The following is a 24,969-nucleotide window of genomic DNA, read 5'->3' as shown; positions in this document are numbered from 1 at the left end:
ATGATCTACTTCTATTAGCTGTAGTAAAAAACAGGGCAATAGGACAACAGGACCCTGTTTGAATCTCAAAGAGATCAAATCATCAAATGTGGCCTTTCCAGTTCACTGATCTGAAAGCCAAACTAAAGCCAGTAACAACAATGCTAAATCATTTTTAAAAATATCAGAGATTCAAAGATACTCAGTTGCAGGAACTTGCTAAAAGGAGATAAGACGACAAAACTTTTTGCATTACATTCATCAGGATTAGGATGCAAGAAATACGTTTTACAGAATAGAGTATGTTTATAGAATCCTGACAGTGTGGAAACATCGACCCAACAAGTCCACATGACCCCTCCGAAGAGCATCCCACCCAGACCGATTCCCCTACCCCTGCATTTTCCCATGTCTAACCCACTTAACCTAAACTTCCCTGGGCACCACGGGCAATTTAGCATGGCCAATCCACCTACCCTGCACATCTTTCTGATCTCGGAAGCTAAGCAGACTCAGGCCTGGTTAGTACTTGGGTGGGAGACCGCCTGGGAATACCAGGTGCAGTAGGTACAGGGCGGCACGGTGGCTCAGTAGTTAGCACTGCTGCCTCACAGTGCCAGGGACCCGGGTTCAATTCCACCCTCGGGCAACTGTCTGTGTGGAGTTTGCACGTTCTCCCCGTGTCTGCGTGGGTTTCCTCCGGGTGCTCCGGTTTCCTCCCACAGTCTAAACATGTGCAGGTTAGGTAGATTGGCCATGCTAAATTGCCTGTAGTGTTCAGGGATGTGTAGTTTAGGTGGGTTATAGAGGGATGGGTCTGGGAGGGATGGTCCAAGGGTTGGTGTGGACTTGTTGGGCCGAAGGGCCTGTTTCCACATTGTAGGGATTCTATGATTCTATCTTTGGACTGTGGGAGAAAACTGGAGCACCCAGAAGAAACCCACGCAGAAACAGGCAGAACGTGCAAACTCCACACAGACAGTCACCGGAGGGTGGAATTGAACCCAGGTCCCTAGCACTGTGAGCCACCACGCTGCCAAAAAGGGACATGATAATAGGCTGCTGATTGGCTGAACCATAGCTGACATGGAAGTGTAGCAGGAATCATTAACAGACAAACTTGCCCAAATTCTCAGGTAAACTATGATTGGATACGGTGGTGCCATGGAAAGCTTGGCACCATGGAAAGATTGGCAAACTCCAGGACTTCTTTTCTTCACCAACGAAAAAGGTGTAACATGTGTACACATCATTTAATAAAGGTGTCCCAAAACCAGAATCACATTAAATAATCGAGACTGTACTCAGAATTACAATGGAAACCAATGTATGGTGGTCAGTCAGGTTCACAATGTATGCACGCATTTATGCATGCTTGCAGTGATGTGTATTCAGAAACAGGACCCTTTTTTGTGCGGTTCACGACCAATTAGTGAACATGTGATTGGTTGAAATCAGTACAACAGATCTGATGACTTACCTCATATCATCTCATTGGCTGCCCTGAATCCCAAATTTAACAGTAACCATACTTCAAAAGTATTTAATTTCCCGAGAAACTTTTTGGAATGCGTTAAGGTCAAGGAATGACTACATAAACCCAAGTTATTTTCATCATTAACGTGGTGGCTTCCCAAGAATTAATAAAGATAGATTCTATTCATATGGCACATGATGCTGTTCTTAAAATGATAACTGACGACCACAGGATATTTCCATCAGGGGCCACATTAGATACCATAATCTCTATAGTAATAATAAAGAACTGGAGGGGGCAGAAGAGGGAGATTTGGTATTGAGGTCAGATCTCCATTTGAGATACAATGAGCAGAAACTGCTGCTTTTGTACATTGAGCAGTAAAATTACAGCAGAAACATTTTACAGAGATAGTAGGAACTGCATATGCCAGAGAATCTGAGATAACAAGGTTTCGAGCTGAATGAACACAGCAGGCCAAGCAGCACCAGAGGAGCAGGAAGGCTGACGTTTCAGGCCTAGACCCTTCTTCAGAAATGGGGGAGGGGAAGGGGGTTCTGAAATAAACAGGGAGAGAGGAGGAGGCGGATAGAAGATGGATAGCGGAGAAGATAGGTGGAGAGGAGATAGACAAGTCAAAGAGGGGGGATGGAGCCAGCAAAAGTGAGTGTAGGTGGGCAGGTAGGGAGGAGATAGGTCAGTCCAGGGAGGATGGACAGGTCAAGGGGGCGGGATGAGGTGAGTAGGTAGGAGATGAGGTTGGGGCTTGAGGTGGGAGGAAGGACAGGTTAGGGAGGCGGGGATGAGCTGGGCTGGTTTTGGGATGTGGTAGGGGGAGGGGAGATTTTGAAGCTTGTGAAGTCCACATTGGTACCATTGGGCTGCAGGGTTCCCAAGCAGAACATGGGTTGCTGTTCCTGCAACCTTCGGGTAGCATCGTTGTGGCACTGCAGGAGGCCCAGGAAGGACATGTCACCTGAAGAATGGGAGGGGGAGTTGAAATGGTTCGCGACTAGGAGGTGCAGTTGTTTAGTGCGAACCGAGCGTAGGTGTTCTGCAAAGCAGTCCCCAAGCCTCCGCTTGGTGTCCCCGATGTAGAGGAGGCCACAACGGGAACAGCAGATGCTGTATACCACATTAGCAGATGTGCAGGTGAACATCTGCTTGATGTGGAAAGTCTTCTTGAGGCCTGAGATGGGGGTGAGGGGGGAGGTGTAGGGGCAGGTGTAGCACTTCCTGCGGTTGCAGGGAAAAGTGCCGGGTGTGGTGGGGCTGGAGGGGAGTGTGGAGTGGACAAGAGAGTCATGGAGAGAGAGGTCCCTCCTGAAAGCAGATAAGGGTGGGGAGGGAAAAATGTCTTTGGTGGTGGGGTCGGATTGCAGACGGCTGAAGTGTCGGAGGATGATGTGTTGGATCTGGAGGTTGGTGGGGTGGTACGTGAGGATGAGGGGGATTCTGTTTTGGTTGTTATTGCGGGGAAGGAGTGTGAGGAATGAGTTGCGGGAAATGTGGGAGACACGCTCGAGGGCGTTCTCGACCACTGAGGTGGGGAGGACAGGGGAAGAAGTTGCGGTCCTTGAAAAACGAGGACATCTGAGATGTACGGGAGTGGAATGCCTCATCCTGCGAGCAGATGCGGCGGAGGCGAAGGAATTGGGAATAGGGGATGGCATTTTTGCAGGAAGGTGGGTGGGAGGAGGTGTATTCTAGGTAGCTGTGGGAGTCGGTGGGCTTGAAATGGATATCGGTTTCTAGGTGGTTGCCAGAGATGGAGACAGAGGTCCAGGAAGGTGAGAGAGGTATTAGAGACGGTCCAGGTGAACTTAAGGTTGGGGTGGAAGGTGTTGGTGAAGTGGATGAACTGTTTGAGCTCCTTGTGGGAGCACGAGGCGGCGCCGATACAGTCATCAATGTAACGGAGGAAGACGTGGGGTTTAGGGCCAGTGTAGGTATGGAAGAGGGATTGTTCCACGTAACCTAGAAAGAGGCAGGCATAGCCTGGGCCCATGCGGGTACCCATTGCCACCCCCTTTGTCTGTAGGAAGTGGGAGGAATTGAAAGAAAAGTTGAGGGTGAGGATGAGTTCGGCTAAGTGGATGAGGGTGTCAGTGGAGGGGGACTGGTCGGGCCTGCGGGACAGGAATTTTGTTATTGCGGAGAGGGGGTGTGAGGGATGAGTTGCGGGAAATGCAGGAGGCACGGTTGAGGGCATTCTCAATTTTGTTACTGTGGGGAACAGCAACTCATATTCCGCTTGGGAGCCCTGCAGCCTAATGGTATCAATGTGGACTTCACAAGCTTCAAAATCTCCCCTCCCCCTACCACATCCCAAAACCAGCCCAGCTCGTCCCTGCCTCCCTAACCTGTCCTTCCTCCCACCTATCCCCTCCTCCCACCTCAAGCCTCAACCTCATCTCCTACCTACTAACCTGTCCGTCCTCCCTGGACTGACCTATCTCCTCCCTACCTCCCCACCTACACTCACCTTTACTGGCTCCATCCCCGCCTCTTTGACCGGTCTGTCTTCTCTATCCATCTTCTATCCGCCTCCCCCCTCCCTATTTATTTCAGAACCCCCTTCCCCTCCCCCCTTTCTGAAGAAGGGTCTAGGCCTGAAATGTCAGCCTTCCTGCTCCTCTGATGCTGCTTGGCCTGCTGTGTTCATCCAGCTCTACACCTTGTTATCTCAGAAACATTTTACATTTGGCATAATGGCAAATCAGAAAGCTTTGGTCATTTCACTCAACTAAAAAACTTGCTTACACGTGACAGAATGAGCCTTATTACTTTTGCAGATTCACATAACCTGATGGAGTGATTCTGCCATTTTGCTTTTTATTCTAAAACATTCAAATAGAAAGAAACAAAGAAATTTGCCTTTCTATTTTTTCCCCAAGTGTGCCAAATTGTTGGCTCTTCTACTGAGAAATTCTAAGCCATACAATCCCTCCTGCTTTGTTGCTATAACTAGAATTATGGAACAATGGGCAATGTTGGTGAAAGAATTTGGGGTTTCTGGTTCTTTAAATTATTCCCCAAAATAAAATCAATTCAAGCTTAATTTTTTGGAAATTTTAGCACTTTTTGAAACTGAATTTTTAAAAACATTTGTTCAGGAATGTGAGTATCACTGGGTAAGTGAGCATATAAATTACCCATCCCTGACTGCTCAGAGGGAACACAAGAGTCAACCACATATTCCAGTGGATCTGGTGTCAGACGTAGGCCACAGCAGTTAAGGACAGCCGTTTAATTTCCCAAAGGACATGAGCTAATTTTTTTGGCGAAAGGACATGGGGAAGCGATGGTCTAGTCGTATTATTGCCAGACTATTAATAACCCGAGCTACAGATCTACTCCAAACCTTTATTAATGTTCTGGTAACCCAGGGTTGAATCCTGCCATGGCAAATAATGGAATTTGAATTGATTTGAATTATTAACCATGAAACCGTTGTCGATTGTCAGAAAAAACCCCATCCTCTTCAGTAATATCGTTGACGGAAGGAAAATTGGCCATCCTCATCTTGGCAGTCCTCAACATTGACTCCTGATCCCATGAAGTCTCATGGCTTCAAGTTAAACATGGGCAAGGAAAAAACCCTCCTGCTGATTACCACGTACTGTTGATGAATTAGCATTCCTCCATTTTGAATAACACTTGGAGGAAGTACTGAGGGTAGCAAGAGCACAAAATATACTTTGGTGGGGGATTTTCATGTCCACCACCAAGAGTGGCTCAGCAGCAACATTACTGATTGAACTGGTTGGGTCCATGAAATAACTGCACAGAAACCAGGGTCCATCACCAAGTCATCCTTCGTTTACTAGTGCACAATATAGGAGGCTGTGGTCAGCCAGCTCACAGTCACTCCTCAACTAAGGAGATTCTAGTCTCCTGGTTATATTAGTCAGCCAAGGCTTTCCTGATTGGCCCAGGTTAACAACCCCAACCGAGGATCTCGTACTTAATGAGATCTACCTGGTTCCAATCACTGCAGCCCTAAAGCACATAAACTGCTTGACTGAGTCTGAAAGAGGGAAAAACATACTTGGCTTTATTCTGTTCAACCCGCCGGCTGAAGATCTCTCCATGACAGTATGGGTAAGAGTGACCACCGCACAGTCCTTGTGAGGTGAAGTCCTGCCTTCACATTGAAAATAACCTCCATTATGTTGTGTGGCAATATCACCGGGAGAAATGGGACAAACTTCAAAAAGATCTAGCAACTCAAGGGTGGGCATCCATGAAGCACTGTGGGCCAACAGCAGAATTGTTTGCCAGCATATTCTGCAACCCCATGGCTCGGCATATCTCCCACGCAATCATTACCATCAAGCCAGGGGATCAACCCTGATTCAATGAAGTGTGCAGGAGGACATGTCAGGAACAGTACCAGGCATACCTGAAAATGAGGTGTCAACCTGGTTAAACTACCAAACAGGACCACTTGCATGCCAAACAGCAGAGGCAACAAGATAGAGTCAAGCAATCCCACAGCCAAGAGAACAGATATAAGCTCTGTAGCCACATTTAGTCAGGAATGGCGGTGGACAATAAAATGACTCACTGGAGGAGGAGAATCCACAAATATCCCATCCTCAATGATGGAAGATCCCAACACAATAGTGTAAAAGATAACACCGAAGCATTTGCAGCATCCTTCAGTTAGAAATGCCAAGTGGATGATCTATCGCGGCTACTCCAGTAGTCCCCAGGATTACAGATACCAGTCTGCAGCCAATTTGATTCAGTCCATACGATATCAAGAAATAGTTGGAGACACTGGATACGGAAGAGGCTACAGGCCCTGACAACATTCAGAAAACGTTTTCTCCAGAACTTGTTGTTTCCCCTAATCGAGCTCTTCCAGTACAGCTATAACATTGGCATTTACCCAACAATGTAGGAAATTGCCCAGGTATGGCCTGTACAGAAAAGGCAGGACAAATCTAACCCAGCCAATTGATGCCTTAATAGTCTGGTCTCGATCATAAATAAAGTGATGGAAGCTGTCATCAACAGTGCTATCAAGCAGCACCTGCTCAGCACTGTTGAGTGATGCCTCGTTTGGGTTTTGCCAGGGCCACTCAGCCCGACCTCTTACAGCCTTGCTTCAAATGTGGTTAAAATAGCTAAATTTGAGAGGTGAGGTTGAGAATAACTGCCCTTGACATCAAGTCTGTATTCGACTGAATGTGGCAACAACAAGCCCGCAAAACTGGAATCAATAGGTATTAGGGGCAAAATCTCTGCTGATTAGAGTCATACCTGGCACATAGGAAGATAACTGTGGTTGTTGGATGCCAGTGTCCACAGCTCCAGGACATTTCTGTAGAAGTTCCTCAGGATAGGGTCAGAGGCCAATCTTCAGCGTCTTGATCAACAACCTTCCCTCCATCAGGAGGTCAAAAGCGGGAATATTGGCTGATCATTGCACTATGTTCAGCACCGTTCGTGACTCCTCAGGTACTAAAACAGTCTATGTTCAAATGCAACAAGATCTGGACAATATCTGGGCATTGGCTGACAATGACAAGTAAACATTCACAACATACAAATGCCAGGCTATGACCATCATCAAAAACAGAGACAATCTAACCACTGCCCATTTACATTCAATGGTGTTGCCACCACCAAATATCCCACTACTAACTTCTTGGGGGTTAGCATCAACCAGAAATTCAACTGGGCCTGCTACATCAACAGTGGTTACAAAAGCAGGTCAGAGGTTAGGAATACTGCAGCAAGTAACTCACCTCCTGACTGCCCAAAGCCTGTCCACCAACGACAAGGCACAAGTCAGGAGTGTGCTGGAACACTTCTCTCTTGCCTGGATGGGTGCAGCTCCAAAAACACTGAAGAAGCTTGATACTAGCCAAGACAAAGCAGTCTGCTTGATTGGCATGACATCCATAAATATCCACTGCCTCCATCACAGATGCTCAGTATACACTGCTGCTACCTACAAGATACACTGCAGAAATTCAAAGATCCTCAGTCAGCACCTTCCAAACCCACAACCACTTCCATCGAGAAGGACAAGGGAGCTGATACATGGGAATACCAACACATGCAAGCTCCCCTCCAACCACTCACCACCCTGACTTGGAAACCAATTGCCATTCCTTCACTGTTACTAGGTTAAATCCTGGAATTCCCTCCTGAATGGCATTGTGGGTCAACCCACAGCATTGGACTACAGTGATTCAGGAAGACTGGTCACCACCAACTTATCAAGGGCAACTAGGGATGGGCAATAATGTAAGCATCACTGGCTAACATCTCATTAATTAATTAAAAAAAGTTTAGAAAGGACTTTTAAACAGAAGTAGCTGTCTACACTTCCTCAACTGCTGGCTAGCCAAACCAGCACACCCTCACGAAAGAAATCCACACTACTAACCTCAACTTTGGACTTTTGATTCCACTTGAAAAAGAAAGGACATTGATTGATATTTTCTAATAACTCTGTTCAGAGGCACGGTGGGACATGGATTAAGGTCTTCTGGCTCAGGGATACAACCAGTTAGTGATTGAATACACTCTGATGCTATTTCAATTTTGTAGCTCCTTATATGTTTCTAAGTGTGTCTGTACTGTGAGCTTGCCCCACATCTAAGAAGTGTGTGAGAAATCCATCCTTTGGAGGTTTACTTTACCACTACAGGTGCAATCCATGTCACTAGCCATAAAGAGAGAAGAAAATACCCACTATTTAAAAAGGGGGAAATGGAAATAATCTGTTTATAGACAGGTGGGGAGAACAAGGATAGAGACTTGTTATAAAACTCGGATTCTGTCTGTGATGCACTGAAGTTGCAAATAGGATCAACAAGTGCCAAACAATACTCCATAGTGAAAGCAAACTTAGAGCATAAGCTTAAAATAAGCAAAAGCAGCACAAGCTGCAACCACACACCCATGTTGGCCAGTCCAGTACCTCTGGAATCCACATTCCCAATATATCACTATCACTTGCAAAGTCCTGACCAAACATGGCTTCCATGGCTTCATCATCCAGGTCAATCTCCAATTCTTCATCGAGGTTAAAGTCATAGAGGGCAGCTGGGTCTTGTGCCATTGACATCCCCTCTCGCCGGCTTTGGTTTCGATGAGCCTGAACTGAACGGTACAATCCTGCTGCAATTTTAAAGTGAAAAGTGCTTTATCAAATTATTAGGCACCAATGCAATGTGAATAAAAAATAATTGATTCACAAACAAAAATGCATAAAAATAGGTATTTATTTTATCTTGGCTCTCAAATGCAATGCAAATAATCCAACTGCACTCTACACTTCAACTTTCTAGATTAACTCACGGTTAGTCAGCATTCTTCACAAAGGGGGTTAACCAAGCACACAGAGAAATTTTCTGTTTAAGGTGAAAGATTGGTGCATGAATGTTTGAATCACCTGCACGTGCTAACAGAGTCCGAGCTGCAGCCTCAAACTTTTGCCTCCTAGTTACAGTTGAACGGTTTCTGGAAGAAGATGCATTGGTAGATGAACCATTTTCTTCTTGATCCAATTGATTTGGGCTGCAAAAAACATGAAGCATAACTCACTGGAAGTCCAAACATTTAAACAAACATAGCTTTGGTTCATTGTAATTGTTGGCTATGTTTCTTTTAGCAAAACATATCAAAGTTTCAGCAAGATTCCATCAAAAATGTCTCCTGCAGGATTTACTTTTTGCATCCAATTATTTTATACAAGTGAACTCTAAAATCATTGCAAAAAAACACTCAACTTGTTGGATATGTGAAATAAGGCTTCATCATTCTCTCAACTGCCAGTCTGGTATTCTAATGGGTCATGACAAAGGCCAAAAGAATGACTGGTTTTATTCTATGGTTGAGCAGGCTTTAAGGTTTCGAAAGCCAGCTCCTTAGTCCAATGTTCTCATGCATACCTTTAAAATTTTGTTGAATTTTTATGCTGAGAAGAATAAATATTGTAATATGAATTTGGGTTACACAATGCAAAATTTGGTTGATGACAGGCACAGTATGCTGTCTGAATGTTGAGGCTTATCATTTCTCTAAAGGAACATTTTTAAGGTGTTAAATGCTCTTTTCAGGGCAACTTTTACAAGACATAACCATAAAATTGTCCAATTCAAGTTTTTAAAATTAGCTAACATGAAATATCAAAAGTCACAAACATACCTTTCACTGAACCCTTCCTCCAGCTCTGTGGCATCAACAGAAGGTATTTCTCCAGGTGATTGGAAATAGCCCTGATCTCTGGACTTATCACCACTGCCTGTAGCAGTTGCCCCATGGCATGAATCTGAAGTGATTGCAGACGGTGGCTCGTTATCTTCTTCTGTACTTGGGTGTTCTATCATCCACATTGCCAAAACTGTAATATTCTGGGCATCTGCTTCTCCTCTGGCACCTAATACAGTTTTTATACCAAAACACAGAACTTAGAATTTAAAAAAAAAACCCTTCTAAAAATCATAGTAAGCTCAAAACCTTGTTATTTAATAATCTATTTTTGAATGATAATCCAATGCTGTCAAACAAGGGGAATCTGATAACTATTACCTGAAGGAATATGCAACATATCTCCTATGTAAGGCCTCTCGGGGTCCATGTCCATAGAACCCTTAAAGATTTACAAGGATGTTACAAAGACTGGAAGTTTTCAATTATAAGATAGGCTGGAATGTTTTTCCCTGGCACGCAGGAGGCTGAGGGGTGACCTTACAGGTGTTTAGAAAATCATGAGAAATATAGATCGGATGAATAGCCAGGGTCTCGTCCCAAGGTAGGGGAGTTCAAAACTATAGGGCATAGGTTTAAGGCGAGACCGGAAAGATTTGAATGTGACTTGAGGGGCAACTTTTCTCACAGAGGATGGTGCGTACATGGAATGAGTTGCCAGAGGAACTGGCAGAGGATGATACAATTAAAATATTTAAAACCCATTTGGACAGATACATGGATAGGAAAGGTTTAGATATGGGCCAAATGAAGGCAAGTGGGACTAATTCGGTTCAGGACATCTGGTTAGCGTGGACGTATTGGGCCAAAGGGCCCGTTTCCATGCTGTTTGCCTCTGTGATTCTAATATTTAGATGTGCACTTGGAATCGGAAGTCATACAAGGTCATGGACCAAATGCTGTAGAATGGGATTAGACTAGTTAATAATCAACGTAACCAGGAGATCAAAAAGAGAGAAAAAATATAATCAGGAAATGGACCCACTTGTGGCACAGTGGTAGTGACTCAGATTTCTGGGTTCAAGTCTCACCCGATCCAGAGGTGTATAATAACATCTCTGAACCGATTGATTCAAAAAACAGGTTAAATAAAAAATGCATCCCTTTACCAGCTTGATTTCAATTCGAGAGAATTAGATTAAATTAAAAAGAAAACACTCTTGCAACCCTTCCTTCCCCACCGTGGTTTCAATTCCATTTTAAAAAAAATCCAGGAGATGAGCGTCTTGTGGCATAGGTGCGCCTACGCGTGGACTGAGAATCCTGGGTTCAAGTCCCATCTGCTCTAGGGGTGTGTAATAACATCTCTGAATAGGTTGATTAGGCCAATAGGTATAACCAGGAGATTAGAATCGCCTCAGTTCAAGGGACTGATACAAACCTGGATGGCCACAGCCAGTGTACTGTGCACAAGTAAATAAAGGGTGATTTGGTGACAGGACCAGCTTCTGTCCAGTTATTTCAGAGGCGAAAGGAGAAAACAGGACATGCCTGAACAACGTTCGCTCGCAGCAGTTGTCTTGGAGTTAGGTTAAGTATTTCTGGCATTATGCCTTTATTCAGGAAGCCTGACTCATTTGATCCTGCTGTCGAAGACTGTGCCCAGTATGTGGAAAGAACGCAATATTTTTTGCGGGCAAATAACATTGGGGCAGATGAAAAGCAACGAGTAATCCTTCTGACTGCTTGCGGACCTGCAGCATTTTCAGTTATAAAGGGCTTAACTTTCCCAGAGGCATGAGATACTAGAGTTGACGGAGTTGCTTAAAGAATATTACGACACCAAACTTCCTCTAATTCTGAGACCCGATTGGTTTTACTCGACTGAGCTTGGGGAACACCATTTGAACGTAGGCCTCACTAGAGCCTCATGCAAGGCATAGGGGCCCTAGGCCAGCCCACAGCATAACCTCACAACAAAGGCGAGCCTCGACCAAGTGGCAAAAATGTTCTTCAGGATCTGGGCCGGCAAGCCTCTGTAATTGGTGCCGGTGTGCGGACTCAAGACAGTAAAGGAGTCCTACGAGTAAGAAAACTTGCAGGCTGGTACCCATGAGATTGCATTCCCTGCAAAGCCCCTCAAAGTTGGAACAATTAAATTGCGACTGACATCCAAATCGGAACCGATTGAAATTAATGTATGGTTAAATGGCCACCTAGTTTCCATGGAGATCAATACCAGTGCAGCTTTAATCGGTGGTTGCAGAATCTTTAACAAAATTCGGTCGGGACTCCAACCCTTAAGTTTGTGAAAGACCTCAGCCAGACTGAGAACATACACTAGGGAACCATTGCAGATGAACGGTACAACTTCAGTTCCGGTCTCCAATGGGAAGCAGTTCATGCAGTTACCACTAATAGAAGTGAAAGGCTCAGGCCTAAGCCTATTGGGGTGGAATTGTTTGAGGAAGATTCACCGAGATTGGCTCAACATTTTTTGATTAGAAAATCGCTGCCTCAGTGAAGTCCTAGTGAAATACCCAGGAGTATTTCAGCAAAGGCTTGGGACTATCACTTGGGGGCAGAGCCACTTTACATGTTGACCAGGAAGCAATTCTGAAATTTTTCAAGGCCCACCTAGTGCCATTTGCCTTACAGGCAAATATAGAGGTGGAGATCAGGAGGCTGGAGAGCGAAGGAATCATGAACCCAACGCAGCTTGCAAAATGGGCAACACTGGTTGTGCCGATTGTGAAGCCTGACGACTTGGTTTGCCTTTGTGGGGATTTTAAACAAACGGTAAGCTACATCTCGTAGCTGGATCAATACCCGATCTCTCGCATAGAGGACTTTTACACAAAGTTTGCGGGGTGGGGGGGGGGGGAGGGGGGGGGGGGGGGGTGGGGGGGGGGGTGGGGGTGGGGTGCTGTCCTTTACGAAGCTGGACATGAGCCATGCCTACCTGCAATTGCGACTGGATGAGGAGTCCCAAAAGTATGCTGCAATAAATACCCATAAGGGCTTATATCAGTATACAAGACTGCCATTGAAGGTATATAAGCCTGCGTCCTTTTCCAGCAGAACATTTTACAAGGGCTACCCCAGATTATCATTTATCTGGATGACATGCTAATAACTGGGAAGACCAATAAAGAGCACTTGGAGAACTTGGACATAGTGCTTAAACATTTCTCCAGGCAAACGTATGCCTTAGGTGGGAAAAATGTGTGCTCCAGGCACCCGAAGTGACCTACTTGGGTTAGAGTCAACAAAACCAGGTTACACCTGCTGGAAGATAACATGAACGTGAGCAAAGGAGCCGTGGCTCCCACATCTGTACGAGAGCTTAGGTCTTTCTTTGAGTTACGGAAAATTCATACGTAATCTGGTCTCCATCTTGGCACCTTTACACCTGCTACAGAAAAAGGGTCAGCCTTAGAAATCGTTGTGTAGCCAAGGAGGAAGTGAAAATACAGTTATCGTCATCTAAGGTGTGGGCCAAGTACGATCCAAAGCGAGAGGTAGTGCTGACACGCGATGCCTCTGCATACAGTATCAGGGTAGTGTTGGCTCACTGGTGGCCCAACGGGGAGGAATGCCCAACAGCATAAGCTTCCCAGACTTCAGCTGATGCTGAACACAAGTATGCCCAGATAGAGAAAGTAGGTTTGCTAGTCATCTTTGGTGTGAGGAAGTTCCACCAGTACCTTCATGGATTGGAATTTTTCATAGTGACAGATTACAAACCCTGGTTAGGACTTACTGAAGGAAGACAAGGCAGTGCGATCCATGGTTTCTAGTAGAATTCAGAGTTGGGCCCTTATTCTCAGCACGTACAAATTAGAACACTGTCCAGGAAGCAAAGTGGCAAATGTGGATGCCTTAAGCCACCTCTCACTGGCATGTACTCCACCGGTGGTACCACCCCTGGAAGAGTCGGTTTTGGTTTTAAACTTCCTGGACACCCTTCCAGTCACCGCGGACACTATTCAACTGTGGACACACAAAAAAAAAATCCTGTCCTCACGAAACTAAAACAGCTGGTGGTAATGGGGGAAACAAAAGGGCCATCACAATCAGGATTTAAACCTTTCTGGGCCCGACGAGACCAGATCACTGAAGAGTACGGCAGGAAGCAAGGGTGACTGTCCCAAGTAAAGGTCACCGCCAGATACTGAACTCCACCAGGGTCATCCAGCGCTGTCCAGGATGAAGATGCTAGCAAAAAGCCATGTCTGATGGCCAAGGTTGGATGTGGACATAGCTGCGAAGGTGGGGCAGTGCCCAGATTGCTAACAAGGACAAAAATTACCTACATTTGTGGGAATGGCAAGGTTAACCCTGGACTCAGTTTTATGTCAACTATTTGATGGGCTGAAATATTTCTGGTCATTGTGGACGCCCATTCAAAATGGTTGGATGTGCATACAGTACGCTTGGCAAACTCAGACGACGATGGAGAAGCTGCGAGCATCGTTTGATATACATGGTCTCTTGGAAGTATTGGTCATGGACAATGGGTCATCATTTACCAGCAGGAAATTTGAATATTTCCTAAAGTCCAATGGCATTCAGCACATAAGGACAGCTCCTTACCAGCCATCGCCCAATGCTTTAGTGGAAAGAGCAGTTCCAACATTGAAGGCAGGCTTAAAGAAGCAGCCTGCAGTGTCGCTTAATACCAAATGGTCCCAGTTCCTATTCAACTGTAGGACCACTCCGCATACCACAATGGGAATAGCTTTAGCAGAGTTGCTGATGGGGAGAACACTCCGCAACAGGTTAAAGCTGATATTTCCAGACCTTGGTAGGGATGGTGAAAGTGCAGCAGGAACACCACTGCTGGCCACATGCCTCCTCTAAACGAGAGAGAGAGTATTTAATTCTGGGGATCTAGTTTGGTGCAGGAACATGGAAATGGCCCTGTATGGGTACGAGGCGAGGTCAGGTCCCGTGACTTACAAAGTTCGGGTAGGTGACGTAGCCCAGAACAAAAAAGTGCATCACCTGAAAGCTGGTACCTCGCAAACGGGGCAGGAGCAAAACATACCTGGCCCCTCAGAACAGCCCGAAGGGCTGTCAGAAACTGTAGGTTCTGCCCCTCTGTCTACTGTATGAGGAAACTTCAGAGTCCGAAATGAATACAGCCTCAATTCCGTTACCGCCGGAAGAGGAGGAGGAAACTCTCACGTGATTCTCCAGATGCAAGAGACGGGTGATGGTCCAGAACTCACCACCTCTGAGTCAAAGGAACCGGACCTGGGGCGAAAACGTCACAAGAAAAGCTACAGGAGAAAGGCCAGACCTACATCTCTGGACATACAGGAAGACGGATGTAGTGACTGGAATCACCTGGATGTTGTTGATTATGAGATCCTTGATTGGCCCAGGTTAACAACCCAAACAGGTAAGCCCTGGCTGACCAATATAACCAGCAAATTTAGCACCTCGTCAGTTCAGGGATCTGACTCCGAGTTGCTGGCCGCAGCCAGGGTACTGTGTGCAAGTCAATAAAGGGTGACTTGGCGACGGGATACCGGCCTCTGTGCAATTATTTCACTCATAGTTCTTGTATATGACAATCTTGCAATGAACATAGAATTTTGATTGCCACACCCCAAATGAAATCTGTCAAACACATATGAAGGTCAACGAAACTAATATTTTGCAATGATTACAACAGGAAGGCAACAGCTAGCAAGGCATGCTCAGATTCAATTTAGCATTGAGAGAACTGGTGGCTTCTGAACTGTTAACTTTCTAAGTAAAGACAGGGTCTTATCTGTAAGTCACAGCACCCTCTTAACATTGAAGCAATAACCGAGTAATACTGCCATTTCAGCAAGGCTTAGCATTTTCTATTTACCCTGCATGTAGATTGACAGAAAGACCTTGTCCGGTTCACTGAGAAGGCCACATTTAGAATACGTTGCGTCCCTTTGAGACAATGTCACATTGCAGTGTTACAACAAGGATGCCTTTAGAACTCAGTTATATAAGGAGAGATTGTCAGATGAGTTTGTTTTCTCTGGAGGAAATGGCCCAGGATTTGAAATGTCAGGCTATCTAACTATAGATGGAAGTTCAGTACCCGAGAATGGTGACACTAAATTAGGTCCTCCTCCTTTTCGTGGATCTAGTACATTTTATATTGCATTTTCTAATCCTGAATTTCTTCAACAAGAGATTGATCCATTACAAAATTGGAAGTTTGTCAGTTTGGTTTTAAGTGTATTATGTGCTCATTATTGTGTGAATTAAAATTTAATTACCTGTGGCTTCCATGGCTTTTGTAATCTGCCTCAGCGAAAAGCCCATTTCCAAAAGAGGCACAGCAATTGGAGGTGGTGGCGGCGAAGTTGAAAGTCTACTACTAGGATCAGATGAGGCTAACAAATAAAACAAAATTTAATTAGCTGGTGACAGTTTAAACATATTATTTAATTATTACTTTCTAATAAAGCTTGGTACAAAAGTTTGCTAGCTTTAAGGGAACATTAGTTGCTTCAGATGATGTTGCATAGTTGAGTTTTAAATATTTCATCAGAAACCTCAGACTTGCAATAAATTTGATTGATTGTCCTAAGATTTAAGAGGTCGTGACACACTGGCAATGTCTACACCAAGTCAGAAGACTAGTTTCAAGTCCCATCTGCTCCAGAGGTGTGTCATTACACATCAGGTTGATTAAAAATATCCAAGGAAATTTCATAAAACCCGTTCTCTACATGCAGTTAAAGTCTGATTTCACTTTTCTTCTCCTCTATGCCCAATCCCTTTTTGGAAATAATTTGTTAAGGTTTTTGGAGAAAGGAGCTCTACAATGGCTTGCTGTACTACAAACTGAACAAAATTAAGCAAAAAAGTCAAAGTTCAAAGTTCAAACTTGAAACCATCAAACCAATTTATTTTCAGACCAGATCGTGAGCAAAAAGCTGGATGTAATTGGTATCGGAAGAATAAGTTCATCATAGAATCACAGAATCCCTACAGTGTGGAAACAGGCCCTTCAGCCCAACAAGCCCACACCGACCCTTGGAGAATCCCATCCAGACCCGGAGATAGTAGGAACTGCAGATGCTGGAGAATCTGAACAAGGTGTAGAGCTGGATGAACACAGCAGGCCAAGCAGCATCAGAGGAGCAGGAAGGCTGATGTTTCGGGCCTAGACCCAGGGTCTTCCTGCTCCTCTGACGCTGCTTGGCCTGCTGTGTTCCTCCAGCTCTGCACCTTGTTATCCCATCCAGACCCATCTCCCTATAACCTACCTAAGCTACAATCCCTGAACACTACGGGCAATTTAGCATGGCCAATCCACCTAACCTGCACGTCTTTGGACTGTGGGAGGAAACCGGAGTACCCGGAGGAAACCCACGCAGACATGGGGAGAATGTGCAAACTCCACACAGACAGTTGCCTGAGGGTGGAATCGAACCCGGGTCCCTGGCGCTGTGAGGCAGCAGTGCTAACCACTGAGCCACCATTATTCATCTGAATAATGAATGTGTATTTTTTACAGGAGAAGATTCCCTCCGTCAGGTGACGGATACAAAGGATGAAATCATTATCAATAAGTTAATCTCCTGTTAAATATCAGTTTACTCAGACTATTTCTGTGTAATTATCAATCACAGATGTGTCAAAAATCTAAACTTATGCAATTCTGAACAAAGTTACATTTCAAAAATTCTTTACAAGAAAAGCCACCTGGGAGGAAGATCTGCTCTTTCCTGAGAACTTGACAAAGATCAAAAGATGAAACCAAATAAGCTCAATGTTAAAACAAATATAAATGAATTTAGCCCTTGAATTATGAAAATATTCTAAGCCTTCAAAATATGCAAGAAGCAGAGAGCAATTTAGGCTGAGTTCGGTGAAGGGGGGATGAAGTGGGGAGCTCCTGTTTGCTTTTTTAATCTACCTTTCTTCAAAACTGTCTAGCATTTTGTTCCTATTTCTATGCAGCAGAAGGTGCTGAAGGGTAATTACTATCAACTGTTTTACATATAATAAGTAGTCTGTATAAGTAAGATATGGTAGCGCAGCTTCGCTGAGTGAAAGGTACATTCGTGGCATGTGGGAAGTCATGGACATACATTTCAAGGAGGTGCTTTCAGTTACACAAGCTTGAATTCGAAGTTTCAGAACTTTAGTACTACAGGCAGTTCACATGGTCAATGGAGGGAGGAAAGAAAAAGTAGAAGAACAGTAATGATAGGGAATTCTTTAGTTAGAGGAACAGACAAGCATTTCTCCAACCATAGACTTGATTTAAGGATGGTACGATGCCTCCCAACTGTCAGGGTCAAGGATATCAGAGTATATGAGATACAATACCATAGTATCTTTTAGGGAGATTGAAAGGAGATTGAAAGGAGGTTGATAAAGCATAAATGGTCATCTCAGGATTACTCTCAATCTCCCATGCTAGCCATCACAGGAACAGGAGGGCTGACTAATTAAAATGTGGTTAAAGAACTGATCACAGGTATCACATTTCTGAGGCACTGGGATTGGTGAGTTCAAAATAGATGAACTGTACGTTAGCATGATGGAATATTCCTGCAAGGAGATCTGCTACAGTTGTTGGAAAAATACTGGCAGGGAAATATGAAGTTGACAAGGAACTCAGAATCATACAGTACAGAAGAGGTCCTCCAGTCCTTCAAGTTTGCACTGTCAAAAAAATACACCATCTATATTCCCTCCACTTTAACACGTAGGCCCATAACCTTGAACGTTATGACATTTAACTCTCATCCAAGCGCTTTTTAAAAGGTTGTGAGGTTGCTCGCCTTAAATACCCTCCCAGCAAGTACATTCCAGACCTCCACCACCCGCTGAGTGAAAACTTTTTTCTTCATATTGGATGAAAGCAAGAGGCTCGTAAGTGAAATTAGAAGAATGATGGTTATGAGGCACATGTCAAATAGTATCAGAATGCACAATAAAGCTTTCAAAAAAGAAGAACTAAATGCACTTCATGTACACAAGATGATTGATGATTTTAAGACAAATTGACATAAATGAAATGATTTAAATGCTATTAGAAATACATGGCTATGAGATGACCAAGCTTGGGAACTTTATGATGAAGGATATTATTTTGGAAGGATAGGCAATGATGAAAAATAGATGGGGTAGTGCCCTTCATAAGGGACAAGATCAGTAAGGAATGATCTTATATCAGAGGGTGGAACATGCACAATCAATCAGTTTAGGTGGCTCTGATGAACAGCAAGGGAGGGAGATGTTTATAAAGAACAGTTGAAGTAATGGGCATGGTAGAAATCAAAAAATCAGACGTGACTGTGATTTGGGTAATATAGTAAAAATTGGTTACTTCAATTTACATATAGACTGGATAAAACTAATCTACTCTACTGCTGTGGAGCATGAATTCCTGGAACGTGTATGCACTACGTTCCAGAGCAATGCATTGAACAACCAATGAGAGACTGGATTAGATTTACACACACACACACACACACACACACACACACTCACTCCCCCTTCCCCCACCCTACCCCCACACCTCCCCCAACCCCCACCCCCCCAACACACACAGGCTACCCCCAAACTCAGTCATAAATCTATGGGGTGAATTTTTGTTTGCAGGTACATTCTATTTTGTACAAAAAGCACACAATTTATAGACAGACAGTCAGTCAATGTGGTGTTATATAAACCCCCACTTCAGAAATAAAACCAGTCTGAAGCCAAACCAAAACACACACAGATTCTAAACGAGGCCTAACACTCAACATGCATTGTCTGACCTAAAATGTTACCTCTTCTTTACACAGATAAAACCTTTAGTTCTCTCAGGACAATTCAGGGATTTACATATACATATTAATCACTTAAAACCTTCTAACTGATTAAAGATTTAACAGCATCTTGGGTTTCTTTAATACATCCTCATCAGTGGTGTGACCCTTTGATCTTTTGCTTATAAATTCTGTGTTCTTTCTTACTTCACTTGAAGAAGCAGCAAGGCTCCAAGAGCTTGTGTTTTCAAATAAACCTATCGGACTACAAGCTGGTGTTGTGTGATTTCTGACCTTGTCCACCCAAGTCCAACACCAGCACCTCCACATCAAGGAATGGGAAGGGCGAAAATGGAGTCATAAAAAGTCATTAGCAAATAGGATTAAGGAGAATCTCAAAGCTTTTTATACATATATAAAATGCAAGAGAGTAGCAAGTAAAAGGGTTGGCCCACTCAAGGACAAAAGGAGGGAACCTATGTGTGGAGACAGAAGAGGCAAGGTGAGGTCCTAAATGAATACTTTGTGCCAATTTTCAACAAAGTGGAAGATAGTGTAAAAGGAGGGAGTGTCGAATTGCTGAGACAAGTTGCTATTAAAAAGCAAGAGGTGTTGTGCGTCTTAATAAGTATTAAGGTGGATAAGTCCCTGGGTCTTGATGAGATCTATCCCAGAATATTGGAGGAAGCAAGAGGACAAATTGCTTTAGCATTGACAGATATCTTTGTATCCTCTTTGGTCACAGGTGAGGTCCCAGAGGACTGGAGAAGAGTCAATGCAGTCTCATTGTTTAAGAAGGGTAGCATAGAAAATCCAGGAAATTACAGGCCTGTGAACCTCATGTCAGTGGTAGGGAAATTATTGGAAAAGATTCTCAGGGACAAGATCTATACGCACTTAGAAAGCAAAAGGACCTATTAGCAATAGACAGCATGGTTTTTGCAAGGGAGGTTATGCCTCACTAACTTTATTGAGATTTTTGAGGAGGTGACAAAGATGATTGACGAGGAAAAAGCAGTTGATGTTGTTCAAATGGACTTCAGTAAAGTTTTTGACAAGGTCTCTCATGGCAGATTGGAATAAAAGGTGAAGTCACGTGGTATCAGTGGTGAGCTGGCAAGATGGATAGCAACTGGCTTCGTCATAAGAGACAAAAAGTAGCAGCAGAAGGTAGCTTTTTGGAGTGGAGGGCTGAGGCTAGTGTTGTTTCACAGGGACCAGTGCTGGGACCTTTGCTGTTCGCGGTCATAAGTGATTTGGAGGAAAACGTGGTTGGCCTAATTAGTTAGTTTGCAGACAATACAAAGATTAGTGGAGTTGCGGATCATGAGGAGGACTGTCAGAGGATACAGCAGGATATAGATCAGTTGGAGGCATGGGCAGTTAAATGGCAGATGGACTTTAATCCAGACAAATGTGAGGTAATGCATTTTGGAAGGTCAAGTACAGGTCGAAATTATGCAGAGAATGGCAGAACCCTTAGGAGTGTTGACAGGCAGAGGGATCTTGGTTTGCAGGACCATAAAGCGCTGAAGGTAGTTAAGCAAGTAAAAATGGCCTATGCCATGCTTGCCTTCATTAGAAGTGGCATTGAGTATAAGGATAGACAAGTTATGCTGCAGCTTTATGGAACTTTAGTTAAGCAATACTTGGAATATTGTGTACAGTTCTGGTTACCACACTACCAGGAGGCTGTGGATGCTTTGTAGAGGGTACAGAAAAGGTTTACCACGATGTTGCCTGGTGTGGGCGATTTTAGCTATTAAGAAAAGTTGGATAAACTAAGATAGCAAGAACTGCAGATGCTGGAGTCAGAGATAACAAAGTGTGGAGCTGAGGAACACAGCAGGCCAGGCAGCATCAGAGAAATAGGAAAGCTGATGTTTCGGGTCGGGACCCTTCTTCAGAACCAAAATGCAACACCATGCATTTATCCAAATTAAACTCCATCTGCCATTCCTCATCCCTTGGCCCCTATTGATCAAGGTCCCTTTGTAATCTTAGATAACCTTCTTTACTGTCAACTAAAGCACACATTTTGGTGTCATCTGCAAACTTAGCAACGATGTCTCCTTAATTCTCATCCAAATCATTTATAGAAATGACAAACAACAGTGGACCCAGCACCGATCTTCAACCACCCACCATCAAGCAAATTTTGAATCAAATTGGCAAGCTCTCCCTGAATCCCATGGGATCTAATTTTACTAATCAGTCTACCATTTGGAACCCTGTCAAAAGCTTTACTGAAATCCATGTAGACAACATCTACTGCTCTGCCCTCAATCTTTTGGTTACATCCTCAAAAAACTCAATCAAATTTGAGACACCATTTCCCATGCACAAAGCGATGCTGATTATTCCAAATTAGTCCTTGCCTCTCTAAATACATGTAAATCCTATCTCTCAGAACACCCTCCAACAACTGATGTCAGACTCATCGGTCTATAGTTCCCAGGCTTCTCCTTGCAATCTTTCTTAACTAATGGCACATTAGCCACCTTTCAGTCTTCTGGCACCTTACCCATCGCTGTAGATGATACAAATATCTCTGCTAGAGGCCCCACAATTTTTTCCCTAACTTCACACAATGTCCGAGGATCAGGTTCCGGTGATTTATCCACCTTTACGTTTTCTAAGACCTCCACCACTCCTCTTCTATAATATGGATTGACTGGTCAAGAGTATGATGGAGGCATGTTCAATCAAAACATGCAAAAAGGCTTTAGACTTCTAACAGAAAAGGAAGAATGTACAGGGTTACAGGAAGAAGGGGGGTTGGAAATCACTAAGCGAGGTCTTCGTTCAGACAGTGGAGTTACGATAGTTGAATGGCTTCTTTGTGCTCAACCCAGTTTAGACATGGACCTCACGGACATGTATACCAAACAACTTTTGCCAAATTTTTAAACAGCTTTAAAGTATCCTTCTCTCCTCCCACCTGCAGTCTATTCCCTCATGCATGTGGCTTGAACAAATACCAAGTAACTAATTCTTTCCAAAAACTAGGGTCCAGCATTTGCTGCAATCTGTGAGGTATTGTATTGTATTCACAACTTTGGAGGAAAGAAAATTTCTCATGTTTTGTCGTGAAGTAATGTAAATGCAAACCACAGAAGTTTGTGAACTGAGAGCTGATGTAAACAAACAAAACCAAAACTAAGCCCTCCACAAAATTACCACACAGTCATTTCAATACCTGTTCGGTTTGTTGGTCGGGCAGGCTGGGATTCAGGTGAAGTGAGACTCTGTCGTCTGCCCACCTCTTCTGAAGGTGAGGTTGGTAGAGAAGAAACAGGCGGGGTCTGTGCCCGTCGACTAGGCAGCAATGTGGTAGTTGGATAACTGGAGAACATTTGGCTGAGAGGAACAATGTGATTGATAATTTTTTTCACAATAAAGATTACAACAGCAACATGAACACATGATCATAAATGTTACTACCTTCAACTGTTCTAATTCTTCTTTCTTGATTCTTAGAGTATCACACATTGCTGCAAACATTCAATATTTGAGTCTAATATTGCTCACAACCTGTCAGAAATTTCTTAACCAAATGAAAGGCCAGATTTTATTTTCTTTACATATTCCAATTTAGTTTAAAAACTATGAAATTAAAGTTAAAACAATGAAACAATGGTTTTCAATCACAAGTCAGATTAAATATAACAGCACATACCGTAAAAGGCTGAGTGGCATTACACTGGGCGACTCGGAGGCAGGCACAGTTTCTGTGTCAGTGACGGGCGTAGTTGCAGTGGTGGTGTCCTCAAGAGAGCTGCTCATGAATGAAGTGGTGCTGGAGGCAGAAGGACTTGTGGTAACAGGTGTTTGAGCGTGCATTGCAGCATCTATTTCTTCAGGCTGCTGAGGGGCATCTGTCAGGAATTTATAAGGGTAGTAATAAACCAGTAAACCACTATTTGTGTGCTTCCAAATAAAATGTAATATTGCAAGTCCTATGTGGTTTAATCATATTCCACTACATAAAGGGTCTGAACTGTACAAATGTATGAAACTTGTGTATAACCTATGAAGCTAGCTTGGTTGTTCCATATAGGGATAATTTAATTGTTTAATAACTCAATATACACACTATAGCCCCATATCCCTTTATTTATTTGGTAAACAATTATTTATAAATTTTAAAGCTAAAATCGATAATAGATCAATCAAATTTTGTTTGTGAGAACTCCAAACTTCAACTGCCCTTCACTCAACAGTCTCGCTTTAATTCTTACAAGATGTTCCCCCCACTTCCAGACGTCCTAACTAGCATAAAAAAAATTCTCTCCACTTGTCCTATCTGGCCCCCATACAACTATGTTGCGCACTGAAAGAAAAGTTTGCAGTCAGGAGAACTTTGGAAGATTATATTTATACTATGTTCTTAATTAAAGTACTTTTCTTTTAAATCCTTCGTTGGAAACCAGTGGTCCGGAGGATCAGTCACTCCTTAGAGTCATTATTTTCTTGAATACTGTAATAATATTTACATCAAAATTGGTGACTCCTGGTCCCTGACTCAACAACAGTTTTCTTAACATGATGTTTTTACTTCCACTGTGAATACTGCTGCTAAGTAATTATTCAGATGTCATTCTATCCTATTTCCACATCGACTATTACTAGTTTTCAAAGGGCTATGTTGTTCTCGACCTCTAATTTTTACTGATACAGTTGTAAAATATTTAGGAACACAACCTAGGAGCAGAATTAGGCCATTCAGCAAGATTGTGATTGATCTGATTTTCGCCTTGACACCACTGGTCCTCTATGTCGATCGTAATGCCTACATCTCTTGTTCAAAAATCAAATTCAACCTTCAATATATTCATAGACTGAGGCCTCATTATTTCTGCAGAAGCAAATCCCACAGACCAACAATCTTTTGAGAGAAAAGAAATCTCATCTGCCTTAAAAAGAATGATCTCTTAAACCGTGCCCCTAGTTCTAGTCTCCCCATAAGAGGAAACATTTGTTGTGTAATAAAAGCAAATCACTGCGGATGCTGGATCTGAAATAAAACCAAAGTGCTGAAGAAATTCAACCTATCCGCAGCATCCGAGAGAGAAACCAAGTTAAAGGTGAGGGCCATGACCATTCTTTGGAACATTTTTCCTGCATCTGCCTTAGGACCTAACAGGCTTCAGTAAGACACAGTCTCATTCTTAGTGATAGGAAGACCATTGAATGTTGAGGGAAGAGGTTAGATTATTGCTAATTGGAGATGGTTCTTGTGGTATGAATTTGGCTTGCCTCTTTTCAGCCCAAACCTGGATCTTGTCCAGGTCTTGATGCATTTGGACAACCATGTTAGTATTTTATACATTTCAATCAGATCCCCTCTCATCTCCTAAATTCATGTGAATGCAGACCCAGTCCAACTAACAGCTCTTCATGCTCTCATCTCAGTTTCATGCCTTCTGCTCCAAGCACAGACATACCCAATTTATGAACAATCGACTAATGAATGCTCGTACCTATGAATGCAATCTCTTACAGGGTTATAACTCCCCTGAACTTACGAATGGCTGCTGTATATTGACCTGAGTTGTGTTCCCACTT

The 24,969-nt window shown here is 43.5% G+C and overlaps 1 protein-coding gene across 1 annotated transcript; it reads right to left on the bottom strand.

Annotated features, from left to right (window-relative positions):
• Positions 1–8,339: 8,339 nt before the first annotated feature.
• LOC125481494 (probable E3 ubiquitin-protein ligase HERC1) lies at positions 8,340–23,279 on the bottom strand (the record flags this gene model as incomplete). Its single annotated transcript, XM_048593107.1, has 6 exons — positions 8,340–8,599; positions 8,874–8,998; positions 9,629–9,860; positions 15,904–16,020; positions 22,601–22,761; positions 23,081–23,279. Coding segments are annotated over 6 exons (1,094 nt in total), but the record flags the coding sequence as incomplete, so codon positions are not given.
• Between the last annotated feature and the right edge of the window lie 1,690 nt (positions 23,280–24,969).

Source organism: Rhincodon typus, unplaced genomic scaffold, assembly GCF_021869965.1.
Source record: "Rhincodon typus isolate 14 unplaced genomic scaffold, sRhiTyp1.1 hic_rhity00002334, whole genome shotgun sequence".
In the NCBI taxonomy this organism is placed as follows: Eukaryota; Metazoa; Chordata; class Chondrichthyes; order Orectolobiformes; family Rhincodontidae; genus Rhincodon; species Rhincodon typus.
The sequence above is the reverse complement of the archived record's forward strand: the minus strand, read 5'-3'. Positions and strand labels throughout refer to the sequence as shown.